Here is a 27,754-nt window from a genome sequence, read left to right as displayed (position 1 = left end):
AGAAGCGATACATGAGACTAATACAACTAGTTAAAAAAATAAAAATTGACAGAACAGTAAGACTAGGGGAAAAGGGATCTCGGCTTTTCTAACTAGGCACTTTTTGAAACGACGACGCGAAAGAGGGTGGAGCGAAATCAAATGGTAGCGGCGGATAACCAAAGAACTGCGCGATTTGTGGCAGCGTCGACAGATGGCGCTAGAGACCGACTCTTTCTCATCTGCGAGGGAAGAAACGGAAAAAAGTGGGGGCGGGTCATAGACGCGAGCTGCCGCCGCCGCCGATGGCGCTGTCTGGGTGAGGTTTGGGTGAAGGGTCCAAGGCCCGCGGCGCGGACCACTCGCTCACTGTGGTGTGCCGGCTGCGCACAGCCGAAGCAGCCGCGGTTCGGGATGCGCTCTGTAGCAGCGGCCTTCCGGTGGTTCGCTTCGGGACACTCTGTCCTCTGAGAGACGTCGCCGGCGACAGTCGCATCCTCGGCTTTTTCCCCGTCATTGCGGACTCTTCATCCGGGACTGTTCGCTGACCACCAGGGTGCAGCTCGGAAGCTGTGGTCTCCCCGTGGTCTCATCCGGTGTTCCGACTGGGCGAGGGTGTTGGATACGAGTGGCTACTGTTGTTCCGTCGCCCCACGTGCGAGGCTGTGCGCGTGTTGACAAGGGCGTACTTGAGGAAAGCGAATCTCGGATTATGTCCCTGTCTAAAGTTTTCTGGTGGCTCGTCTTGTGGACGCTTGGGTGCCTGCCTTTGCAAGGTAAGTTTTTTTTTTCGCCCGTCTTCCTTGTATTTTAAACGTACTTTAAGGTTGTTTCTTCCACGTTCCCTATTGAAAACAGAACAGTTTTACGTAGGATTTGTCCTATTAGCACTCAATAACATACATAAAGTATACGAGAAGTTTGTAGGGCATTATGTAGTCGTATACGTCCTAATATGTTTATTGAACATAGTCATATAATTGTTTTACTACATTATTTCGTACTTCGCTATGGAGAAGGAGATGGGCTTTAATTTAGCTTCATGAAAAGTTGTAGTCTCGAGAAACGCGATTCTATGGTTGTTAAGGTCCCGTAGACGCGATTTTGTCACAACTGGACTTCTTTGAACATATCTGCGAGACTTAACTACATTTAGAGATTTTCTCTACTTTACGCGATCGCGGCATTTTAGTCGATGTTCGCTGCGGATGATTTTAAGTACTAGCGTCGCAAACTTGTGCGAGCCGTTGTACAACCTCGCTGAGATCGTTAACGGACACCGATGGTCAGTTTTCTTTTCTGAAACGCGAAAGGAACGAAGAAACACTGTTCGTTGTAGATAGTCATGATATGCCCACATATAACCATATAGTATTCTAGGTACTGGAGGTTTATTTAAGTTTTGGGATTCTGTTAAGAAAAGTACACACAAGAGCTCTATCCAACATAACTTATCTGCTAGTATATTACCATCTATTTGAAGGATATTGTAAAATATACTTTTCTATTGTAACTGACACGGTATTTTAAAGGTTTTGTAGAACTACTATAATGCGGACCAGGTTTCCAGATGTTATGCAGCAGAAATTCCGAATATTTCTTAAATAGTACGACCTAATCTCATAAGTACGAGTTTTTTGGTTCACACACTTTCAGCTTATGTACGGTTTCACGACCTTTCAATCTAATGCAGTTAGAAAAATAAATGCACGCAAGGAACAAAGTAGTTCGGTATTCGCCCTCTAGAAGCTAGGCTATATAATTATTAACCAAAGACAGATATACTGTAAAGACCATGTTAATTCTACTCTTTCTCTGACATCTAAATGGTGCATATCTATTTTATATCTAGGAAAATATGCATGATTTTTGTTTCCTGCTAACTATAAAATATATATGGCAGATTGTAATTTCAGGTTAAACAAACGCCAGATTTTAGTTCAAATGCAGGCGGGAGGTATCGAAGTTGGGTTGAAATCTTCGCTATTTTAAGTTTCATTCTTTAAATGCCTTCTTTACATAACTATTTCTCTTTGACGAAAGAAATAAGTCAACAGCCGAATAATTTTTTTTGATCTTTGGATAGTATGAATGGTAAACTGATATAGAGAACATTTTGCTTTTCAACACACAATTTAGCAACATACAAAATATGGCTGCTGGTTGTGTTTAGCTTGTCCTTTGTTTTCTTATCCAGTGCTGGTAATGCTTTGCGCTGCTGTTTTCTTTTTATTGACTTTGTTTTTGTGCTCAACTTCTGAGTGTAGAATTGTCAACAAGAAAAAAAGGCGCAAAAAGACATAAGGACAAGTAGACTAAATACATAAACAGAGCGCTGACTCACGACTTTGTTTTCTTTTTCTTATCTTTCTCAATACATAAAAGAAATGAAGTGGGGAAAAAAAAGAAAGAAAAATACTCATTCATAGCAGGCCACTTCTTCAGTCAGCCATTTAAAAAATACAAACCAAACGTTACAGAATGTCTAATTATTAAAAAAAAATGTAGGAATTAAATCTGAACTTTGACGCACACGGTCCCATTCTACGAATGAATTTAAACTTTTCATTACAAATCGTAACTGTGCACTAACGCAAACATCAAGACCGTATAGACGAATGTAATATGCGTCATGAATTTCCCTAATATATTTTTTGGGATGTGCTGCCAATCTTCCAATGCGCTTAAGCAGACGTGTCCTACAACATCTATTCGTATGAACTGCCAGGTGACCCGATGGCGTAGACGTCAGAGACAGAGAGTGTTCCCTAGCTCAAAAATTTATGCATCGACCTCTCAATTCTATGTATATCTTACCAGAAAAAAAAAAAAGAAATTTTATACACGATTTTGAGTGCGCTTCCGACGGATTTGAAGCGATGTTTTATTTCACACACTACACGCTTACTTCTCGCTACACCAATCGCAGCACACAACCGAGACTACTTAGAAGAGGCCGAGAACACTACGGGAACTTATATTTTTCCACTACTTTCTTGAGTTCCTTTGGGTGTGCTTACGTTCCACGTTCCCTAAGCGACGCAAAGATCCGCCTTGAGTAAAGAACAGTGTCGTACATTAGGGGATGCAACCGCATCATCGACCATTTGCAAGATGTTAAAGGGATTGTACGGTGACATCCGGAGGTTACTACGCTTTTGCGCTGGTCACGTAGAAAAGGCCTAAATATAGTCAGGTGTGGTATTATTTTATTAAGAGTCACCATAATATTCGCTAAATAAATTATGAACATCAATGTGATACTTCGCGCCAAATTTCGAAACTATGCATGGCTGGTCGTGGCGTGACGTTACGCGAGGCCTGACAACGTCAGAGTCGCGGGTGTTGACTTATTCCAGGTTTTGATCCACATAATTGATGGAGCGTACAAAGATCATCGCCAAAAGATTGAGCTACCCTCAATACCGTAAATCTTGTCTTCCTTAGAACTAAGTTATTTTACCGAAGCCGCATTCAAGAGCTATCGCGGCTCTCTTTGCATGATGTTACATCAGGGCTTCCACTGTTGCCAACGAAAACGCTGTGTGTTTTGCAGGTGCCATCTGAGCCGTTGGGCATTGTTTAAAACTGAGTTACTTGTGCGGCTTCTGCGATTAAAAATTCGAATATTCTGCGGGTGATATTCTTAAAAGCAATGTGAATACCATTTAATTATTTTCTCAAAGACAATATTTTACCGGACAATTCCTGTAAGCAAAGGTCCTAAGTATATGCTACTGAACGGATGGTGAAACCTCCAGAAATGTTGGCATTGGTGAGACAAGTGTCCGAGAAGACAGCTTCCAAAAGAAAAGTCAGTTGTATCCTGGTCTGCGTAGAAAGTTTAAGTCGAAACTCAAGAAAACATGTACATAGATTCAATCTAGGACGAATTGTTTCATTTTTAATGCCTCTGGGTTGAAGTTGCTGGTAGCGAATAAAGAGAGTGGTTTTGTAGTTATGCCAGAACGCATATTTAAAAAAAAAAAAAAATCTACACAAGCCGTGTAAGAAAATTTCGGAACACTTCCGGACGCCATTTTGGCAAAAGCAAAGTGCTTGCAAACTCTGCGACTTTGCAAGCACTTTGGTTTAGACAAACTTCATAAGTCCGTCAGGGCAGCTAGTTGTCTCAATCTCCATGTTTCCTTCTTGGTGAAGACCCGGTAGATAAATATGCTGTTCAGGGTGATAACAGAAAATGTCCTGGCTGTTACACGTCTCGAGGTATCTCGAACATCAGCTTTCGTATTTGAATTCGCATGATCCTTTCTACATTCTAAATTCCGAAGCATTGATAGAATATATCAGCAATGGGAACCCTGGTACTTTTAACATGGTTTCGATAGATGTGGAAGATCGTTTCTGCTCTATTCCACATGAGGGCCTCATTGAGGCGGTTCAACAATGTATTGACGTGAATGACTTGGTGGATTTTCAGAAATTGACTGACATTTAACTGAAACAGTTTTTAGATCTACGCCTATATGTGAATAAAACTTTTATCACTTTTGGGAGAAATACGTTTCTACAAAAATCTGGAATATGTATTGGATCTAGTGCTGCTCCTGTGTCAAGTGATAGCTACCTCGCTGTATGTGATTGTTCGATTGCGGAAAGGCTGAACGGAGAGGTTTTGAAAATATTCAAATATGTGGATGAACATCTTGTTATGTTTATTTCTAAACAGGGCGAAAAAAGTGTAGACACAGTTTCCCATCTTTTGAGAATTCTAAGGGAGTGCTCTGAAGGTCTAAAGTTTACGTTTGAAGTTCCTCATAGAAACGCCTTGCCCTTTCTGGATCTAAACTTACACCTAGAACAGAGTAACGTATGCTGGGCTTTCGAGCCGAGGAGAAAGAAGTATCTCCTTAGCTACGATTACGCGCACCTTAATATTGTATAGAGAAGAATTGCCAGATCATGTCTGAGAGCTTCTTAAAAAAAAAAAATATTTGCATAAACGTTTCAGTAGCTTTCAAATCGAGACGATGATTTCAACAGGTTTTCCTAAGGATATCATAGTAAAGGTGGAAGAATCGCTTTTAACTATCTTCAGGCAAACAAACGCTTGGGTTTTGTGACAACGCTAGGCCGCTGGGCGGAAGCCTACATCCCGCCCAGTTGTAATACCTTATTTAATAACCTTTCCCACGGGATGAAGAATGTGGCGGATAATTATGAAGTTCCTGTGTCTTCTCGGCCCATTCTATGTAGTCTCGATTGTGTGCTGCGGTTGAGAAAGCGAGAAGTAATCATGCAGTGTGTGTGAAATCAAACAGCGTTTCATACACGTCGCATGGACAGACTGAGTCGTGTAGAAAATCGCATTCTCTTCGGTAAGGTATACATAGGACCAGGCACGTAGCCAGGGGGGGGGGGGGGGGGGGGGGCATGGGGCCGGACCCCCCCTCTCCCCCGAAATCTTCCATTTTGCTGGGGCCTCCTCTACCCCCTCCCGCTCATACAGCATTTTGTCATAGGCGCCCCCCCGCCCCCCTCTCGCCCGAAATCTTTAATTTTGCTGAAGCCTCCTCTACCCCCCTCCCTCTCATACAGCATTTTGTCATAGGCGCCCCCCCCCCCCCCCTCTCGCCCGAAATCTTTAATTTTGCTGAAGCCTCCTCTACCCCCTCCCGCTCATACAGCATTTTGTCATAGGCGCCCCCCCCCCCCCCCCCCCCCCCCCGCCCCCCTTCCCTCTCGCCCGAAATCTTTATTTTTGCTGAAGCCTCCTCTACCCCCTCCACCTCATACAGCATTTTGTCGTGGGAGCCCGCCACCCCCGCCCCCGAAACAAAATCCTGGCTACGTGCCTGCATAGGACAGGCAAGCCAATGCTAAATGTTCGAGCCAGGGTCTGTGCCATTGGGTCATCTAGAAGTTCATACCGATAGATGTGTTTGTACACCTCTGTTTAAACGCATTAAACTATTGGCAAGACATGCCAAAAAATTTGACTAGTGAAATTCATGAGGCACTATACCTTGGTCAATATGGTCATAATGTTTGCGTCAGTGCAGAGTCAGTTGCGATATGTAATGAAGAGTTTGAATTCATTCCTAGAATGGGAACGCAACTGTAAATGTTGAGGTGTAGTTCTTTCTTTTTTCAATTTGTTAGATGTTTTGTAACACTCGTTTTTTTGTTTTTTTTCTCGAATGGCTGAGTGGAGAAGTGTCTTGCATATGGATGAGTCTTTTGCTTTCTTTCCTTTTTCCCACTTGATTGCTTTTATGCATTGAAGAAGACGGGAAACGAAAACGAAGTCGTGAGTTAGTGCTGAGTTAGCGTCTTTTGTCTACTTGTCTTTGCGTCGAGAGTCTTTATACGACTAATATCATGTAGATTTGATTTATGTTGAAAAAAAATACCATCTATGTAACCAGCATAATAATAAAAAAAAAAGAACAACGAGCTGGTGTTTTTGATCTTTACAAAAAGCAGAGACAGAGGGCCAGCATATAAACACGCCATGTCTCAAAGGCCCTCGAAGAAGGAATTCCTTTACGCCCCGAATTTTCTAGAAAAGCAACGCACCAAAAACAAAAGCAAAAGTTTGCTTTTCTTCCAGAAGAAAATTGCTGGTCGAGTTCAGGCTTCTTTTACCATGTTTTCTTTTTTTCGAAATTACGACCGACAACGGCGTAGAACTGGGGACATTTTAATAAGTAATGAACGGTTTGCAGCACGCATTCAATAATAAAAATGATATCACCGGCTAATGAAAACGTTTATAAACACCCCCCCCCCCCCCCCGCAAAACAAAAAAAAAAGAAGAAAAGAAAAACAACAACAACAACACTGGCTTAAAGAGACAACGAAGGCGTAGTCAAGGCGTGTAAAATTACCCAAGTTAACTTCGGTGACTCGCCGACTCACTGATATCACATTCCCCTACTGGCTGCTCTCCTGGTTTGGCTGTTACTTTGTTTACTTTTCTCAGGAGGTGCTCAAAATATATCACAAAAAATTAATTTCACTATACGGCTTACCGCTTCGTCAAAAAACTAATATGAATGCAAAGGTCACGCTGGATAATTTCTCTTAGAGAACGCAGCCATTTCCACAACCAGATATTGCCATTCGGTTCGCATAATGGATCACGCCATTGAAAAAACGAACGACTGCGTTGAATTGGAGTATTTAATTTCTGTGATATCGAACGGACTACGGCGTCAACAACAGACATTATATGTTTAGAAACCGCCCGGGGAAATCGTTATTAATAAATTTTCTGTTTGGCTGACTCCTACTTCTCGCATTTCGGTACTTTTTGGTCCCTCAACGATCGCGTTCCTACAATGCAGCTGGAGCGTCGGAAACTTTGTTAAAACTTCGGAAGCCCTTATCTATGAAAGAAGTTGATTGTTTTATTGTAATTAAGTGGGAAAGACGATAAAAAAGTAACTACTAAAATCCCCAACTAAAGAACAAATTGACGCAAGCAAAACATGACACCTAATCGTTTTGAGTGATGTCCGTTTACACAAGGCACGACCGCCGAAAAAATAAAAACTGCCGGGAATTTGGAGAGAAAAAAAAGGAAGTATATTTAGATATCCTAAACTTTAATATAGGCATCAATTTGTTACGGGGTAATAAGTTTTTGCCTCGCTGCCATGTAATAAATGACTGCGAGGGGCGTTGCCCGTTCATATTCGCAAACGTCAACGCGCCTTCATATTTTTGTCGCTCTGCTCCTGCTCGCAGAGTTTAGATTAATGGAGTCTGTTCTGGGTCTGCATTTTGTCATGGTTCCCTCGTAAGGGATAGTGTTACTGTGCTAAATTGCTATTTAGCTTTATCAATTTCGTTCCGCGACTTGCACGCTATTAGATGATATTTTAACCAACATCTGCCTGCCGTCTGTGTGTTTGTACTCACTTACTCATTCACCTCGAGGCTTCCAACTGCATAAAATAGATGCACGCGGAAGAAAACGTAATATTAAAAAAAGAAACAAACCTTTCAACATGTGGGATTTTGAGTAATGGACACTTCTTACTTAATCCCCAAACCTTATAATCACAGGACCCGGCGTGCCTTGTCTGAGGTGGAGCTGGCTGGTCAACGTTTAATGTTGCTTAATAATCTAAAGAAGACAAAATAAATAAACCGTAGCCTATTCACTTTGTGGCCTACGTTCGACGCCTTAGGCTAGTTTTTGTTTTCACCGAGTGCGTTCTATACCCATCTTCAACTTTATGAAGAGCATTGAGTTACAGAGACAAGGGCGAGGTGCCTTGAACCTCATAACCGATTTTCATGCAGACTACAATATAGAAGTCACCCACTGGACAAGAAGCGAAAGAAGTCTCTTTCGAATGCCCAGCCCCAAGCACGTGTGCGTAGCCTTCCGTCATGCTTTTGCTCCACGCGCACGCTCGAAGCTCAAGACGTGCCGAAGAGCTATCGAATGTAACTAACTTCTGCTGGAAGCTGAACATTCGAGAGAGACGCTCTGCGCTTCTTGCCCTGTCGCTTACTTATAGAATATAACTGAGAATAACCTTGAAACGCGAGAAGCGCTCACTAGCGTGGGAAACGACTGCCAGTAATAGGAGACGTGATACTGTGGTCAATTTCTAAGTGAGAGCTAAAATTGATAAGAACCAAATTTTTCTCCCTACCTGCACCACCCTACCCTTACTGTAGTCAGGGACAACATTAGACTGTGTCGTTACATCGTGACAACGCAATCGTGTGTCGCTGTGGAACAATTTAGCTGCAAAGCGCTGGAGGCAGCAGGCTTTCAATAGGATTTTTCTGGTTTTTAGAGAACCTTTGTGCACAAGCACCCGCCATGGAGTGATGAGGTCAACATTTCAGCGGCGAGAAGTTTCGGTATCGCCACCTGGTGGAGGTTTTTCACAACCCAGAGTGAGGATACTTGAACTCTATCTGCTGGTGCAAGCAAGTGCAATGCCGGGATTCTATGCACAAAGAAAATTAAAACATAACCGTGTGAATAGCACGTGCACTACCCATAGTCAGGAAAAGCTAAGGGCCCCTAGCGAGTTTCTCAACGCAAATAGGTTCCCCAGTAGCAATACCTTCTCTCAATAAAATTAACTCTTCGTGATGGTCGAAACTGAGGGAGAGAAGGGGAGGAGAGTGCGCAGGATCGGAAGGGTGCCGAGCTCTGGTGGGAATGATTAATGGGTAGACACAAAGCTTTGCGTCTACCCAGCCTTTGTCTTTACTTAGTGTTCGAACGCCGGCTTCCAGTGTTAGGCGTTTGCGTCCGAGCAGTGGGTAGGGGCTGTCCTAGCGAAACATTTATCTGAAACCGCATAAAACGTTTTCCTCTTCCAGAATCGTTAGAACACTCTGCGACAGATGAAAACGACATCTCTTATACGGGGTGACACTGCTTATACATCACACAAAAGACAGTCTGCATACAGATTTGAACGCGAGTGACCTCGAGATCCGTGCTTCGAGTGCCGCATGGCAATGAGTTCAAGGAGAAAATTTGGTACGCGACACTCGAACCACGGTTGTTGCGGTGACTCGTATTTTGCAGACTGTTTTTTGTATGATGTATGAGCAGTGCGACCTTGGTCTTAAGCTTCCTGACAAAGCATCGAAAGCTAACGAAGTCGCATTTTCAGATCGGAACTACATCCCATTTGCGCAGGCTGTGCACTAAGCGCCAACATGGCGGCGCCCGCAGGATAGTCGGGGAATGAAGTAGCCTAGCTTGTTTAGTGGTTCTAGGCGAAGCTTTCTGAGCCGTGCACTCGCAACGAGACAAGGGCCTTCGCCACTGGGTGCGAAGAGCTGAGCCTCCGGAAGTATGGACACCGCCATTCTCCCGCTTCAGCTGCGGCTTTGGTCGACGCCGGCGTGCCAGGCCTGAAAATAACGAGATTAACCGAGTCAATAACGGAAATAGAAAGAAAAAGCAGAAATCGTTTTGGCTTGGTCGTGAAGGGATAGTCTCCTTTTATTTGTCTAGGAACAAAACCCAACGACGCTTTATAGCCTGACCCCATCGGCAAGCCGTTATGGCCTCGGCTCCCTCACGTGTAAGGAGGATGTTATGCCCGGCGATATAAGAACGATAGCTCGAAACGGGGGAAGCAGCGATCAATTTCTGCCAAGACCGGGGGCTCGCGATTGTCTTTTGCGCACGGCCGCGGCTATTCTGGCCTCTTTCGATTTACAAAAGGGGGCCCGGTTTGTAAGTCAGTTCGCGATGGACTAATGGCAGTGGGGAGAGGGGAGGGAGACGGGGCTGTTGCAGTCCTTATCGGGAATAGCGCGGTACACTGGGTGCTTTCTTATTTTGAGGCGCCTTTAAATTGGCTCCTTCTCGGAAGCGGGGTCGCACTTATTGGAGCTCACTGAGCCCCTTTAACGGGCTGCAGCAGCGCTCTAGCTGATGAAAGCACGACAGAAGGGTGGCTACTTAGAGTGATGCACGTCGCTTTGCTATTGCGCCCCGATGGCTGTTATCGGGAGACGGTTCGGTCTCATACGCTGAACAACGATAAGATGTCCGGATGCCGGCGATGGACCGTTGTTCTTAGACTGCCAGCGATAATAGCAGATCAAATAAAGGGGTATTCTTTTAGAAAAAGACTCCATTGTCTTCCAACGCTAATATTTGTCACCAGTTGATTGAAGCACCACTTTATCTGTACACGACGGTGCGTACCTGTAACGACAGTTCACAAAGCAGCCGCAGCGTGCAGAACGGGTGGCGCCTCAAGCAGCCGATGACAGACGATGGAAAGAGTAGGGTGCTAGCTCCGATCGACATTCGTCTGTAACAGTCTGCTAACTGAAAACATCCAGTAACGCTGACCACAATTGAGTTAGAAAGGCGGCTTTACTCGAAAGATAGAAATCGTTATCTTCTATCAGAATAACTGTGTGAAGTGGAAGTACTTCTTATCACGATCTATTTAGCTCTCTCCCTTTCTTCGGTTGGCTTGAGTATATAAATACGATATTTATACCATTATAAACTGTAGTGTATCGTCTGAAAACGTGTCCACATTGTCTAGGGAAAGGCCTGTGCAGTGAAAAATACGACTATCTACATAATGAGCCCAACGAAGAGTGCAGCGGAGATGACGCTTCTATACCATACACGCTAGTCACGGTTTTCCATAGCTTATACGTCTTCTGCCGATAATTCAGTGCAGGACACAATTTAGAAAGCAAACATTGTGGGTGTTTTGTTGGTCTTTCGCTTTCTTCCGTAAAGAGCATCAAGTTGTTCTGCACTTGTTTCCGGGAAACGTACGCGCAGTTGTCTTGATTGATCAGAAAACTGATCATAATAAACTCTATACGTACGTCATCAAAACCTCTTCTAAAATGGCTATTTCTAGGTTAAAAACAACGGCGCGACGTAGAGTATTTATAGGGTGATGCTATTCGCAACTCCAGCGAGCCGCTCGCCCTCCCGCGGACGAGCGGAGAACTAGAGGAACGGGGACGGCAGCGGCGGCGGCTGCGTGGAAAAGGTGGCAGGGACTGTCGGCCTTGATGCGTGAAGCCGTTGTAACGAAAAAAGTGAGCGCGTTAAAATAGGAATTCTTGTGCTCCACCTCGCAACAGCGTTGCACGAAGAACCGGGATATCTAATATTATTAGGGAATTTTCATATATCGCATACGCTGCGAATTGCTGGTCTTGTGCATGGCCGCCAGCTCAATCTGTGCTCAACGTGACGGCAAACGCACTCGCTAATAATGGAGAGCTCTAGCGTTCGTTATATGAAAAGTCTATTCTCTGCCCTAAGAAGGAAAAAACTGGTCGCGCATCAATATGTCGAGCAATACACGTCGGGAATGGGTTTGCGTTTTAAGGCCGTAGGAACATGACCATTTATTCCAAGCACTTTTAAAAGATAGAATACGTGTACTTGCTTTCAGCTAATTACAAAATGAGTAAAGAAATGCCCGAAACGTTTTAGCGCGTCTGTGTTAGCCAGCCGTTCGTGACGAGAGCTTGGAACGGGCAGTTTTTGGGAAAAGGCACCACAGCGTTGCAAATAACACGGTACGAAAGAAAGGAAGTACGGTATATTCAAACATGAATTTTTGGATGTGCAATAAATAAAACCCCTAAACCCCTAAACATACGAGAAAAAAAAAATTACGGTATATTAAAAACATGAATTTTCGGAAGTGCAATAAATAAAACCCCTAAACCCCTAAACACGCCGATTATAGTAATAGGCAGTTTAAGCATAGCGTTACCGCAGGCTACCGTTGGCTATACCATGAGCAAGGCAACACTCCTGGCACGCGCTGAAAATTGTGCCTTAAAGGCGCAGCGCGAGCCTCCGGTTGTAATGCTACACCGCGCGGTAGCCTGCGGTAACAAACTTCCTATCAATAACCATAGAGCAGTTTGATCACGTGTTGCAGTACACTAAAACCGAGACGGTGAGCAGCGAGTTGTGAGGCTGTGACGTGAAGACAGCAATACAGTGAATGCTGCTCTAATAAAGCTTGACGGTCACCGTTCGTGGCTCTCTTGTTAGAGCACTAATGGCCAGGCAAGGCGCAAACACGATATCCTCATTACCCTAAAAAATATTCTGCCCCAAACAGTGACGTGGCCGGTGCGCAAAACGCGCTCGCCCACCACAACACTGCGTAAGTCGAGGTTTCTGCAACGTTTAAATATCAGCATGCTCATTTTGCTAACGCGCATCAACATCTCCGTCACCTTTAATACGATCCTGCTCTAACCACCTCGCGTTTGCAGACATATAAATCATTTTTAACCCACTGGCCAGCGTCAGCGAGCAGGCGCACGTGAAACCCTGGAGAATCTATCCCCGTCTCTTCCGCCATCTTGGAACTGCCGCCCCGCCACCTATAGGGCGTTGGAGTTGCGAATAGATGAACAAATTGTCCAATGAAAATGAAATGATCGATGCGCGCCAGGCGTCTCGATCTTTTCGCCTTGGTCAAACGCGAGGCGCGTGCACTATTTTACTTTTTGGTTTACCATAATTTTTCGCAAATAGTTGTAGTGTTTGTTGTGATGCCTCAATAGAGCACATATCGCAGACTTTGTAATGAAAGGGATCATATTACTCGGAATGTTTTGACACCATAAACGTACCTTATTTGGTATAATTATGCCCAAGTACTGAAAACTGTCTTGCAGAATCTCCCGAGAACGCGAGCGCAAAAAGACGGACCAAATCTATACTCGCCAATTACAAAGGGTGACGTCAGTTTGTATTTTAACTGTTTCATAATTGCTTTTAACTTTTGATGCAAGCAATGCTTTGGTCCAAAATTTTGTAACCCCGTAATCATTGCTAAGTTTACGTTCACATTCAGGCTTTCCTACCCTCAATGCGTGTCTGATACACATAAAGCAAAAAAAAAAAAGAAGAAAAAAAAGCCTTTCTGAATTTTTTTTTTTTGCTTTGAACATTCCACCACTTGCCTTAAAATAAAACAAAAATATGTATCTCCTATAGTTTAAAAACAACAACAAACAAAAAAGATGAAGATTGGCTGGCCTTGAGAAACTGCGCTCCCCGAGGTTCCGGGAATATATATTGACCCGTGATGCTCTTGGAACACGAATCATATTCTTTTATGAGCTTAGACTATGAAAAAGGCGGGCGATAGCATGCTCCATTGTGGACACAGTTTGAGCGGCAAATGGGGTAGGCGGATCGCCTATGGATAGCGAGGCCGACTCGCAATTACGAAGGAGAGAGAAAAAAGGAGAACTGGAAAATACCCGTCAACAGAAAAACACACAAAAAAAAAAAAAAAAAAACAACGGAACGCATAAAAAAATGAAGATCTTTGTTTCATGATTTAAGAGCCAACTTTTTATTTTGAACGCTAGTCATACCAATCAATAGCAAAAAAAAAAAAAATTCGTTGTTTCTTTAGTTGAGAACTTAGGATAAGAAGTTTACATCATGACGACGCTTGAGAACCCACCGTACACAGAGCCGCACTTCATTTGAACAAACATTGCAGCACGTTCTCGTGTCTCTAACCCCCACGACGGCCCCACCACTCCTCTCAGAAACTCCTCAATGTCACACGACCCAGTCGAGACGGGTCCAACTATAACTCCTTACGCGCTGTGTCGTCCACGCACCCGAGTTAATGACGCGCATTCCCAGTCTCGCCGTTAATTAATCCCGAATTTGCGGCACGAACGAACCGGAGAAAAGGCTCACTCAAAAGACACCACCCCGCTTCCGGCTCCAGTTGAGACCCGCGTCGAAAGTTTACGGCGTTGAAAGCCCGCAGCCTGCGCGAGATGGCGTTGACTGAGCCGTGGCGAGCCGAGTTACAACTGCGTGCCCACTTCGCGAGCGCTGACGAACCCGCGGCGTGGTGCTCGGGTTACGATAGACGGTATCGAAGTCCGAACTTGTCAGCCCTCTCTCTCTCTCTCTCTCTCTCTCTCTCTCGCTCTCCGTTTCAAAGGCCTAGTAATTAGCGAAGTAGGGAAGACAGGGAGATGGTTCGGGAAAATTGAATTGGTGGGCGGATTGGTGCGACATACCCGACGACGCATGTTGTAGCGGCGCCGGCTGATGCGGGTAGGACGCATTGATGGCCCGCCTGCTTCAACGGGTTTGTGCGTCGCGACCAATTTCAGTCGGATTTGGAGTTTCGCCCGCAAAGCCGACGGCCACTGTGAAGTTGGGCGGACTGTCTCCGTAATAAGGTTACACGCGCGGGACAAGTGGGAAGTGCGGCCATATATATATATATATATATATATATATATTTCTTGTTGTTGTCTCATGGGGATATGGAATTAACGAGGTTTAGGATTGAGCGGAACTGCTTCCAGTGTTGGTTAGGATTGTGAATAATGGTGTGTCAGTCTGTTCGATAGAGCCAGTTGGACGCTCCCGGGGACTGCGCCTCGGCTGTCCAATTAGGAACGAAGTTGGGGGCATTGTGAACGGAGATCTGGACTAACAATCAATCTTCATTGGTTTATTGTTAGACTACAACATTCGATGATTAACGTTTTCTTGACTCAGTAGTGTCGATCACCGCGACCTTTCAAGGGCTTAGTGCTACAGATCGGACGCTGATTGAATGTTTTCGAACAAATAGTTTTCGGACTTTATAAAATTATGATGGATGGACTTTTTTTAAATATCGTTGGTTCAGAAAGTTTGCGTAGTAAATATTAAAGCACAGACAGCCACAAGTGTCGGATTGAAGCTCTCGCTTTAATGACGGCTATATCTACTCGTGTGTTCATGAAACGCGGGCATCTCTTTATACTAAAATATTTAGACCCATGCTTTTGGAACTTATAAATTTCTTGGCAACCTGCGTACTTAAGAATTGCCTGGTCTCAATGTCTTCTGGGGAAAAGAAAAAAGACGCACATAGCTTGTCCGCGTGCGTTGCAAGCTATAGACGTTTTTTGTTTCGTGTCGTTGTCTGTCACGTGGGTTCCGTATCTGGTATGCGGGACGAAAAAAAATAATAAAACATTTCACCCTGGATTCTGCGAAAAAATACAGCTAAGGCAAAACAAAAATGTGTAGCAATCACATATTTTTCGTAAACACCTTCTAGAGACTTGGAGATATCAAAACGATGTTTTACTGGATACCAGACGTGACGACATTTAAGATGGCTGCGCCTTTATGAAAAGGTGTATAGAATAAGTAAGAAAAGAAACACATTTTTTTTAGGTTCTTCTCTATTCGGATACGCAAGATTAGCGGTGAACCGAACCGAGCAGTGATCAGAACGATTATTAAAAAGACTACTACATTTGAATTTTGCGAAATATTGCTGTTTTTCTAAGGTTAGCCATGTGTTTAAAAAAAAAAAAAAGTCACGAAATACTACACCAATGCGGTCTGTGCAGTTGAGTTATGCGGCTACAAGGACATAACATAGTGGGATAATTTTCACGATAAATCGGGAATTAACTACATGACATTAGACAGTTTTAGTGGACCGTACGCTATAGCTTTGCGTACGCAAGGAGATTGCGGGTCGTGAGTGCGCACGCGCAGAACGCAATAGAAGGGCTAGCGTATTGCGTACGCACGCAACGCTGGGGATTTTGCGTTGCTGGCTAGCGGGCCTTGCGGGACACTCTCGAGAGATCTCGGACCCAACGAGAGCGCCAGTTTCAAGATGGCGGTTGCCTGGATTGGCGCAGTAGGGGCGACGTGGTGTTTTCGAAGTTCTGTGTTACGTGAAATTGCGTGGTGTTCAGCTCGGCGATTCTTTCTGGGACCTACCGCGGTCGAATCAGATCGCCCTGCAGCTGAAAGAGTGCACAGTGGAAATGTTCGCTACTCGCAGTGTGCGTCGACGCTGCGATCTGCTCAACGCTAAGCCTATTCCTACAGTTCATCGCCGACGGACGAACGACTCTAAAAGAAATTGCCGAAGTTCTCGCCATGCACTGGACATCAGAGTCATGCATTTCATTCCGCGATAGCAATGATAAAAGGTGCCGTTTCCACGGGACGACTGACGGAGGCTCCGTGATCGAATTTGGCTACGCACTTGTACTCGTAGCCTCTGTACCCCGCAGAAAAGCGCGCTTGACGAGGCAGCTGTGGCTTGGTTTAATCTGAAATAAAACGATTGGACACTTTTTCTTTTTCAATATTTCTTTCCAGGAGCATGGTTGCGCTATAAGCACCCGGAATTCTACGGCTCTAGCAAATTTAACCAAGATCATGCGCGGTGTTCACTCGAAGACGTAACGCACAACTAAATTCGGTCCAAGCAGGTCATTTTTAGCGTACGCTATACTATTGCGTATTGCGTACGTAAGAGCCAGCAACGCTATACTAAAACAGTCTATTGACTTTTTAGTTGTTGAAGATAAAGATACGGAATTCAATCACAAACTTGCTCAGCTCCATCAAAAACTACTCAACAGGCAAATTATACAAAGATTTGAGGCGCGTTGGGCGCTCGACGGTGCTCTAAAGTTGCCGCTCATGCAGCGGGCTCAAGGCTAATGGCGCGAAAACGCGCCCACGCGGTCTTTTCCTCTCTTTTCATCTGCGTTTTCTTAGAGCACGAATTTGCGCCCGTTCAACCAGATGGTTAGCTTAGCGCACCACCGCACTGACCACGCACTCTAGGGGTGCTAAACTCGTCGAACACAAAGTTTGGGCCGAAGTTCACGGAACGCACCGATTGGACGATCCCGACGATGACTTGGCGCTCTTTTCGGCGGCGTCCAATCGGCGCGCTCCGCTAACTTTGGGCTCCAACTTTGTGTTCGACGAGTTTAGGGCCCCAGACCTTTCTAACATTTACTTACGAGTGGCTTTTGACGACGCTCAGGAAGTTTTTAAATGAAATCAGACCTTTATTATTAGTAACAAAAAAACAAGTCATTTAACACATTTTAGTTAATAATCCGATTTCTCTAGCCGATTAGCCCTATATTAGGCCCTCCTGCACTCTAAAAAAAGCCCGTGAGTCTCCTTTACTGCACAACACTCGGAGAGCCAATCACCGCAACTTACGGAGGCAGCTCAGCGAATGACGATTCCGAAACATAAGTTTAGACCAAAAAACGCAGTCTGAGTGTGACATTAAGCAATGCAAGCGTGACGTTTTGGATTGCTTAATGTCCCAACTCAGACTGCGTTTTTTTGGTCTAAACATATGTTTCGGCATCGTCATTCGCTGAGCTGCCTCCGTAAGTTGCGGTGATTGACTCTCCGAGTGTTGTGCGGGAAAGGAGACGCACGGGCTTTTTTTAGAGTGTGACCTTATAACTCACCTGCATTAATGTAGCTTTCACATTTTATTATTTTTTTAAACAAATCTGTAAAGTCTAAAAAATAAGCCTTGTGTATTATGAGGTGCGACGATAAAACACTTGTCTATAAAAGAGCGAACAGTTTGAAGTTTCTAATTCTTAGTACAATTTCAGAATTAGGAGGGGACTATTTCTTCATAAACCACATTGACTCGATCATAATGCTTCCACCGCATTACAGAGACGCCTCTGGTGCCCCAAGGAGCTACGAATCCCTTCCTCCATCCCCAGTGCCTGCAGCCGTTACGACAGATCTCTACGACCGGAGGCGCTCGCTTTTCCTTTCGGTGTGCACACGGGAAGATTCAACGCGCCGGCCAATGTTTTCGGGTTTGAATTGGCGACCGACCGAAATTGGAAATACAAAAGACACTGTGACGAAATCATCCGCGGATACGCAACAAGCATATAGTTCGAAGCATGTTCACTTCATACATACGCGTGCTTCGAAATTGTCTGGAGAGAGTTTATGGACATGACCAAGGAAGAAAGAAAGACACACGCCGCAGACAATAGAGAGTTTTAGGGAACCGTTTTTGCACGTTCAATACGCCACGACGGGCGCTACGGTACGAACTGGGCATGTTCTTACACAGAAAACTGGCATATGCGCAGTTGGTGCTAAAGGGACCACCATATTGGATGTACAAGAACGGTTCCCTAAAACCCTCTAGCGTCTACAGGCTGTCTTTTGCACAATGTGTTAGAGATGCGACGGCGGCTGAACGACGTGCGGAACACAGTTACAAGCTCTGAGCGTGTCCAGCCGAGTCGTCGTGGCTGTGATCAGAGACGCCGACATCAACCGGCTCGAGAACAAGGCATCGCTCGTCTTCACCGCGAGTTGACGAGGTTAAGACTAGGGCTGGGCGTCGATGCAAACAATTTAAGCCGATTTATCGCCCTCTTTAATGGATTATTATAATCGATGAATTGGTCTCTTTCACTTCCACACATAACATTTGAAATAAAAGTGAAAATTGTATTAATTTTTGCTTTTGCCGATTATGCGATAAACGACATAGGATTTTGACTTGAATCAACCTCGGCGTGAAAGTTGAGAACAGTTTTAGGGCAATCACACTCACAGGTGCTGCACACACTCACACTTCAGCTGCATGAGGCAAAGTGGTTCGTTGATATTCTGCGGCAAGAACGACCTTCTTTGGTTCTTCTGCGCTAAACGGACAATCGCACGGCGTTCAAGTAGCCGGGACACGTGCACCCCTCTGCACTTGTCAGGAGTTACATATCGCCACGAATGATGAGGTGACGAAACAAAGAATGACTAAGGAAACTGAAACGTTTATTGGGGCCAACTTGTGCCCCCCCCCCCCCCCCAAAAAAAAAAAAAAAAAAAAAAAAGAAAATGAACAGAGGATGACAACAGAGCGTCAGGGGCGTCGAAGTCGGAGTAAGAGCCAAGATCGAACGCTGAGTCGGGCGTGACTGACTCCGGCTTGCCACGCGGAGCATCCAATGTACACGCGTGGGCTTCTGGAACATTCGACGTAGAACATTCGGAGCTCGATCAGAGGATAACGTTCCTGAACTTACGGGAAAGCCACGTTGAATTAATAAATAAAAGAACATTCCACTGACTGGAATCGAAATTAGACTTACCACGCGACAGTCAAGCGCTGTAACCATTCAGCCAAGCACGCGCTGACTCGGCGACGATTTTGAGCTGCCCCTACAGTTTACTTTAGGCTAAAACCTGCCTTTCATACGGGTGTACTTGTTCACGCCCGAGTGGGGAAAGCGTTTACAATATACTTTTTCTTAATTTGTCAAAAATTATCGTTTAACCGGTTAAAATATTCGCGATTAAACTATTAATCGATTAATCGGTAGGTTATTCGATCAATTGCCCAGACCTAGTTAAGACCATACACCTTTTTTCTTGAGTTTATCACAAACTGTGACTAAAACAACTTATCGTGTGAAAAGTATGGAAGCTTTAATTTTGCGCGATAAATATGGTGGGTGCTCGCCATTAAGACGCGCTCACCAGCGTCGCACACAACAATGGCGGTCAGTGTCAAGGACGCGTTTTATTTTTATGGAAAGTCGCATAACCGTTTTAGGGTCCCTTTAACAGAGACGTAATTGTTCCAGATATGTTTTTAGGAAGACCTTTATTTATACCCATGGATGAAACTCTTTCTGTCGGTATAGATCACCGTATAACGACGCGCACCTGTCAGCTCATGACAAGACATATTAACCAAAAGCAGGAATGTTCAATAAGAGAATGGTGTTGGTAGCAGACGCCTATCGTCTTCATACAAACTCGGACTCCGCCAGATATTATTTCACTTTGTTTTACGTATTGAACGAGTTTTGAATCTTGCAGCCAACGCTAAGCTAAAATCTTCTCACTTTTGAAGTTTGTAACTTTAAATTTGAGTCGTTGCTAATGCCACATACTAACACCCAACAAAGTTTCAGGTTTTCGGTTAAACTTCTAAGTACTTATGTACAGCTATGGAATATTTGATACTTGCGTATGCCTCAAATTTTACTTTTAGTAATCGACTTTGGCTCAGTTATTAGCGTCATACTAACTTATTTTGGTTTACTCTATCCAGAATATCTTATCGTGTCGGGTATTTGCAGAAAGCGCTTTAAGGTTTGCGTGATGCATCCACGGTGTTTATGTTTTAGGTAAAATGATTAATTTTCTTCATTCAAGAGACCACACTAAGCTCACTGAGGTTTCTTGCTTCTCCCTTTTACTCTGAAGCTTCTGCTACTGAAGCCAGCGGTGTACAGTCCCACTACGATTCATCGCCTGCACTCGTATTCGGTTTACGAGAACGCTGGCCTAAAGCAGCAGCAGACCTCCCCCTTTGTTGACCCAACCATGCATTTACTAATCTGATAAACGAATATAAAAGGCTCTTCTCTAATGCGTACCTATTGGGAAAGACCTGCCATGGCGGCAAAGTTCAACAAACCAGCGGCGCCTCCTTGAAAAGTATTCGACTAAATGTACTCGAACCGAAAAAAAGAAATCCGTCTTTTATTTCTGTTCCACCCGGAGTTGTTGCGTGGAGCCGTTCCCAAATGTATTCATCTAAAACTAAAGTGAACTCGAAAAAAAAAACCAGATGGAGTTCAGTTTACACACCACCGACGCACTCGGGATAGGCTATGAAGTTTTAGTCAGAGTACACATAATACAAACTAGAACGTTCACCCTCTTTGTTTCAAAAAGGCAATGCTTTTTCGCAGAACAAAACTCAGGACTTTCTTCTTTTTTTTCAACGAAAGGGCGAAGTGCACCAGACTTTCACACAGAAGAGCCTCGAATTTTCGTTTTTTTTTTTCTCTTTTTTTTTTTTTTGCATACCGGAGGGAACGATCCCGTAGGAGCGGGCAACCCTTTTACGATTGAGTCGCGCCGTAGTCATGGCTACAGGATAATAATGCAACGGGGAATCTGGGATTCTTTGCTCCGCCGCGATTCGGCCGTCTGCTCGTAGGGAATAAGCTTGCGCAAGGCTGACGAAAAAAATTAAAAAAAGAAAAAAGATTGTTTGGCAAAGAGCAGAGAAAGAATGCAGGCAGAAGATGGTAGGCTAACAAAGGAACCACCTAAGGCTTTGCGAGGGCGTGTGCGCAATCTCGGGTTCGTTTCTGGTGAATTAGGAAACAGAGAAATGAGGCGGAGGGGGGGGGGGGGGGGGGCGGTGTAAACTTTGCGAATCGTTAGAGTGTAATCGACGTCAGCACAAGAGCATGAAGGGAATTCATTATTATTCCCTCTCTGCCTTCCCCTCTATCCGTCGGGTATATTGTCCTCTTTATATTACGTCCGCTTTTTTCATAATTGGGAACTAAACGAACAGGAGCCCATCTGGTTATATATATATAAAAAAAGGTGAACAATGCGTTATATATTTTTAGTTTATTTTATACGCGCAGTTCACAGGGAAAAAAGAAGTGACTAGTGGCGATTACAACACATTTGCCTTTTTCAGTTGAAGTGTCCTTAATAAATGCTGTGCCCGGATTTTAACTCGTGCCTTAACGTCACTCTGCGTTGCGCAGGCCCATGCATCAATACAGACTTCATGACGAGGCTTCGTCCCCTTACCCAAACGTCATCAGTAGTGGGTCCATAAAGCGCCGTCTAGCTCACCTCTGTATCGCCGGCAGCGCGTCTTGCAGCGTCTCGAAACGACCGCGACGCTAGCACAGGCGGCAATGCAACGTCCGCGTCTGCCGCTTTGGCTCTGCGGCGTACCCAGCTTCAGTGTATTGGCCGCCGGGTTGGGGGGGGGGGGGGGGGGGGGGGGGGGGGGCTGTCCACTAGCAATGACGCCGTGCCCGGGCCTTGTCTTCTAGACGGTATATTGCAAGTCCTCAGTACCGTTTGGCTGCTGGACTACGTTGGGAGGACTTATTTCGAGTTTGAACGGGGATATACGAAACTATCCGCGCGGCGTAGTGGCAACCAAACCAAAGAGTAAATTGGCACGCGACATATCACGCACAGATGCCCCGGTGACTTGCGGTCGTAGCGTAGACAAACGCAACTGAGCTAACGGGACGCCCGCAAACTGTCTGACGTAGATCTCGTGGCCTCTGCTTGTCAAATGGTTAAGACTGAGCACAATGACACTTCAAAATGACGTAAAAATACGGCTGGCCCATAGTCACTTTACTAGAATCAACTCAGTTTGGGAAATCGCCATAGGAGCTTGCTTTCAAAAAGTGGCTCCGACGTCGTCGTCGTCGAGACGTTGTCCTGTACTTTTCTGTTCCTTCGACTTATTTGTTCACTTCTGCCCCAGTCACAGGTTATTCAACATGGTTAACATCCACCAGCTCACCTGCACCCTTACTATATTATCTCCGATCCGACCTCGAGAACCCAACTAGACGCGATCGCAACGCCGCCATTTCTCCTGCATGCGGCCATGCCGGGAACTGCACGGCTGCACGTACCGGTCCAGTCGAGTCGCGCAAGGGCCGGTGGCGCCATCTCGCAACGCCATCTCGCAGCAGTTATATAAAGCAACTTTCGTACTTTGACTCGTCGCTAAAGGGCGGCGCTGCATTTATATCTTGTTCGCTGTCGGTGGACACGAGCGGTCCGAGTATCAAGGGTGAGTTTCCCGACGGAGTGTTTTGGTAACGTTGCTAACAGCTTGAGAAACGCAGGGAGTGGCGAGTTCTGATAAGCTCATTAGCGCTCCTCAATCATTGACATGGCGGCATTAGGCGATAATACACTGTTAGCAAAAATAACACGCCCAGACGTGTAAACCGTTGTCCCATAGCGGACACGTCGAAACGTGTTCGTTTTACACGAGGCCATCTGTGTTTTTCGTCTACACATGAGTTGCTGTGTAAACTTAACACGCTACACCGTGTCTGCCTTCCGCAAAACCGTTTCGAGCGTGTTCCTTATGAAGCATGGCGGCCAGCGGCCGAGAACAGGCGAGAGACGAGCCCAGCGAGCCGCGCGCCTTTCAGTCGAATTGAAAGCACACAGGGCGCGTTAGTTCTCGTTCGATGTCTTTTATACACAGTAAAGTCTCCAAGCGGGGGACGTAGCTACTTGCAAAGGTACGTACGTGTGTTGTCGGCAGTCGGCGGCGTCAATAGCTTCAACTAGCCGCTAGACAAAAAAAGAAAAAAACGAATGCCGAACTCACATGGATAAATAACTTGAGCAAACCATTTAGAATCGGGCGGTAACTTGCGCCACCTATCGAGATTTCTAGCAGCCTGTTTTAAAAAAAAAGACGAGTCTGTTAACACTGGGAACGACTAGGGCCACACAGCAACCCTACATACAACGCAGGCAACACAGCACACAGCTACACGGCACCGACATATACACAAACACAACAACCGACACAACGCCCGATACTTCCTACTCGATATCCATTTCTCCCCGCGGCGCATATAAGCTTGACATGTGCGGGTGAGCTCCTTGGTCACTGACCATTACAGATTTATAGAAGAATACACAAAACACGGCGCAATGGACAGCCGTGTATTAGAACTGTTTGCATTTAAAAAGTATGGAGGCCAAATCTATAATGCTAGTCCGTTGCAATAAATAATGATATGTTAACAATAAATCTTAAACCGGTCATGAAAAAGTTCAAATTTTTGTTATTTTCTTGCTTGACCAGTGTTATGAGCAGTCCGACTAGCATGAATCAGATAGAAAAACAAATTATTGGGATTTTGTCATTACGTATACAATAATAAATGAAAATGATCCTTGCGGAAAGCATTTTTTATATATTTTTGTGAAGGACATCCGGACATCCGCCCAACACTTCACTTCCGCTAGTTGCAGCAGTTGCAGTACGGGAGCAGACGCCTTCACTTTTGGGGCGTTTTGATGCAGTTTGTTGTCGTATGTCGTGTCGGTGTCGAGAAGGGCGGTGGGGCTTGGGAGTTTGTGACCGGTGTTATTCGTGAACACTGGTGTGGGGCGCTGATGCGTCTTTTTTTTATACTGCCACCACCCCGAACTTTGAAGATACACGGGCCCGTAGCAGTGTATTATGCTGAATCGCGAGCTCCTTCTCTGTTGACGTCGCTTTCCTGGTACCACTCGTGGATACTGCAAGCGTTTAAACAGTGTGCACCGTTTCGCCTACATCCCCGGTGACGTACTCGACCTGTTGAAACTTATTGCTTCCGTCATTTTAGAGTACGCAAGGCAGTTATCTCGTTGTTCTGGTTTCGGTTATAAAAGCAAGGCAAAACGCTCGTAGTTCCCGCCCTCAGTACACGTTGGACATCTTCCACACTTTGACACCGGATAACTGAATGAACGAGGATTTACATTCACTTCCGAGGTTACTCTCGCCGCTTCCTCACCGTTGAGAAGCAGGATGAGCTGGCGACAAGCCGCGGATGAAAGGATGGAGCATCAACAGCCCAAGCGCACTCGGTGCCGATGCGGGCGACGCGGGTTTCTGTCAACCGGGAGGCCAGCACAAACCGTGACCATTCCAGCTCTTCGTCATGACACGGTGTTGCAGAGAGCAGGGTAAAATACAGCTACACGGATCACCGAAGCAAACGACTGCTATCTTATATCTTGGCTTGTGATTGCGCCTTTGTAGTAGATCATCTTATTCGTTTTGCTGGAGAGACGCAAACGACGGGCGTAACAAAATCGCTTGCATATTCCGCATATCTCACAAAAGCATTTACCCTGTCACCTTGCGAAAAGCGCGAAACACGGAGTCCGCACCGTCCTAAGCCTCCCGTTTTTTACCTGCTTTAGAGCAGTTTGTACCTGCTAGTAGATATGCCTACTGAAACTGAAACAGGGCAGTGCCAGAGAGAGACAAAGTTGAGAAAGCTTGCTCGCTCTCTAATTTCTCAACTCTCAAGTGATTGTACCATAATAAATGCACCAACGCGTCTTCCAAAATAAAGAAAGAGCACTACGTTCACACCATAAAAAATGGTCTCAGTACATGCATCTGTGGGCAGGTACGAAACCTTGCCCTTATTTATTCACGCCGCATGATTGCCGCAACAAACTCGTTGCAGGACCGAATCATACTCGAGCGGTGTGCGTCGCTATGCAAACGCAGTCCAACACGAAGCATAAAAAACGGCAGATTTAAGACAACAATCCGGAGTCCATTATTCAATTAAAACAACGTAATTTTGTTGAAAACGCCCGCTGCTTCTTACTCACGGTATGTGTCGGGATACTTCCACAGTTCGAAACGGAACGAGGGAAGATTTACTTTTAAAAAAGCTCGCTGCGTCCTCCCGGACCAGCTGGACCGGATCAGCTGACGACGACGGGACTGTACCCGTTGAACCTCCACCACGCAACAAACAATTTGCGCTCCGTGTTAAAAGCGTGGTTCAAACAGACCCGGAATACAAAGCACCGCACCACACACGACGAATGTTTCAGCTCTTTTTCGCATCGCCGGGTTGCACCAAACAGAACGAGATCGCCGAAGTCAACGCCGCGCTGTCGTGAACCTTGGCTTGTGGTTGCGGACTCGTGGACCCTGTGACTCCCTTCGCTTTCAAAGCACACACGACGATTACGAATGCTACTTTCCGTCTTCCAGGAACATCACAGGGGCACTTCTCCGGTCACGTCTTCACTATGTGCTCGCAAACTCCGAAGCTCTATGCGAAGCTTCTCGCGTCCCGTCAAACCAAAACAGTAGCGACGCCATGCGTACTTGCAAGATTTTCTCCGGTCAAACAAAAACAACGAAAGCCAACCGGCGCTTGCTTCCAGCGTACATCGGCGTTGCGCTTGCGCCGTGGCCAGATCGCCAGATCGCTTGCAGTTGAAGGTTGAAGCAAAAACGAAACCAAGTGCAATGTCACGTGTTCACATCGAGGACACGCTTTTTATATCCATTTTAACTGTTTGGAACGAATAATTAGACCCATAACTTTATTTGTGGTGTCTAAGAAACTGTTATCAGGACCCCTAAACTAAATACAAACATGGGCGACATGAAGCGAGCCGCATTGCCATCGACCAGAAGATGGCGGCGAGCCCGGTAAGTGTGGGTTTCGCCAACGTCCTGCGACATGGCGCAATTGCTTTTGGTGCATATCTGTCTCCGAGACATGTTTCTTTCCGCGGCATTTGTCTCGACGGTCCTTTCTAAGTGTGTCCCCAAGCATTCCGGTGCTTCAATAGCCGGCAATGCCGCGGTCGTCGCCGGGGGCGATGCGTGTTTTCGAGGTCGGCTACACGGTTATGCGTGTATGACCGAACCAAAACACGTTTTTTACAACCTCGCATGAATTCTGAACGAATTATCCGTTACTCATCGTGTAAATTTATGGTAATTTGTGTAAATGGCGTGTTTTTCACCCCAAATATTCGCCAAATACACGGGACTTGCTAACAGTGTAGGGAGTTTGAGGGAAACGTTTTTGCACATCCAATACGATACGGTGGGCCCTCCGGTACGAACTGCGTATGCGAGCCTTAAATATAATGAGCCACGCACCGCGTTTTTAAGCTCTTGGGGACTATAATAGTGCGCTGCATGATCTTCGAGTGGAGCGCCAGTAAGTGGTAAACACGAGAGTTTAGTGACATTTCGCTGACGGCGACATTTACATCCAAAAACATGACTGGCGACAAAAAAAAAAAAAGTATACGTGACTGGAATTGCAGTTTTCATGATCCGTCGTCATTTTGCGCAGATGTTTCTTGTTTCAATGCACTTGACTGCTTTTCGTGCTTGGTTCTCAGTATCCACGAGTAACCGCCGAATTCAGAAACCTCCCTCAAACTACACTCAAACTGAAGGGCCCCTCCACTTCCTCGAGGAAGTGGAGGAGCCCTTCAGTTGAGTGTAGTTTGAGTGATGTTTCTGAATTTGGCGGTAAGTCTGAAGATCGTTCACATCCTCATAACTGGATGGACGTTTGTGGCTTCCTAAGTTATTGCTTTATTCGAGTACCTAGAGTGCCTTGAAGCGTTAAAGTATGGAGGAATCAATCACCGAGGACATAATTGTTATACAACCGAGAAATATAAAAATTGCAAAGGCTTAAAACAATTTGTGTTATATATAATCGCTTGTGGTTTGCGCACAGCCTTGCCGTTTTGCGCCTCTATTGATCTCTTCCGACAGCGTCACCAACAGAAAAAAAATGGCGCTTTAATTTCTAGTACTAGTTAACCTTTTACGCCATGAATAACGTATATTCGTTTAACTATAGTTATTTTTCGTGTTACTAGAGTCTCGCCCACCAGTATGAAAATTGCGTATTATCTCGAACTTTCCTAGCATGCGCCGTCTTGTATTTTCAAAGCGTCGCCTCGTCCTTCTTTTCTACATTTTTATTTTATATAGTTGTTTCTAGAAGCTTTCAGAAGCTGACCAAGCTTTTCCTTGAAGCGCCGCAGCGTCGCTTTGTTCTCCACTTCTCATATTTCTGTTTCTGATGTTGCTGTTCTTGTTTTCGAAAGCTTTTGGCAATTGGCCATCAAGCTTTT

The 27,754-nt window shown here is 45.3% G+C and overlaps 1 protein-coding gene across 1 annotated transcript in view; it reads left to right on the top strand.

Annotated features, from left to right (window-relative positions):
• Positions 1-259: 259 nt before the first annotated feature.
• Positions 260-27,754, top strand: part of LOC8052182 — a gene marked incomplete in the record, with an annotated part of 246,952 nt that continues 219,457 nt past the window's right edge. Inside the window, 1 exon segment of the mRNA XM_042291769.1 lies at positions 260-755. Within this exon segment, the coding sequence (XP_042147703.1) occupies positions 692-755 (64 nt within the window).

The sequence above is a fragment of the Ixodes scapularis genome, unplaced genomic scaffold (assembly GCF_016920785.2).
Source record: "Ixodes scapularis isolate PalLabHiFi unplaced genomic scaffold, ASM1692078v2 PGA_scaffold0__279_contigs__length_252992795, whole genome shotgun sequence".
Classification (NCBI taxonomy): Eukaryota; Metazoa; Arthropoda; class Arachnida; order Ixodida; family Ixodidae; genus Ixodes; species Ixodes scapularis.
The sequence above is the reverse complement of the archived record's forward strand: the minus strand, read 5'-3'. Positions and strand labels throughout refer to the sequence as shown.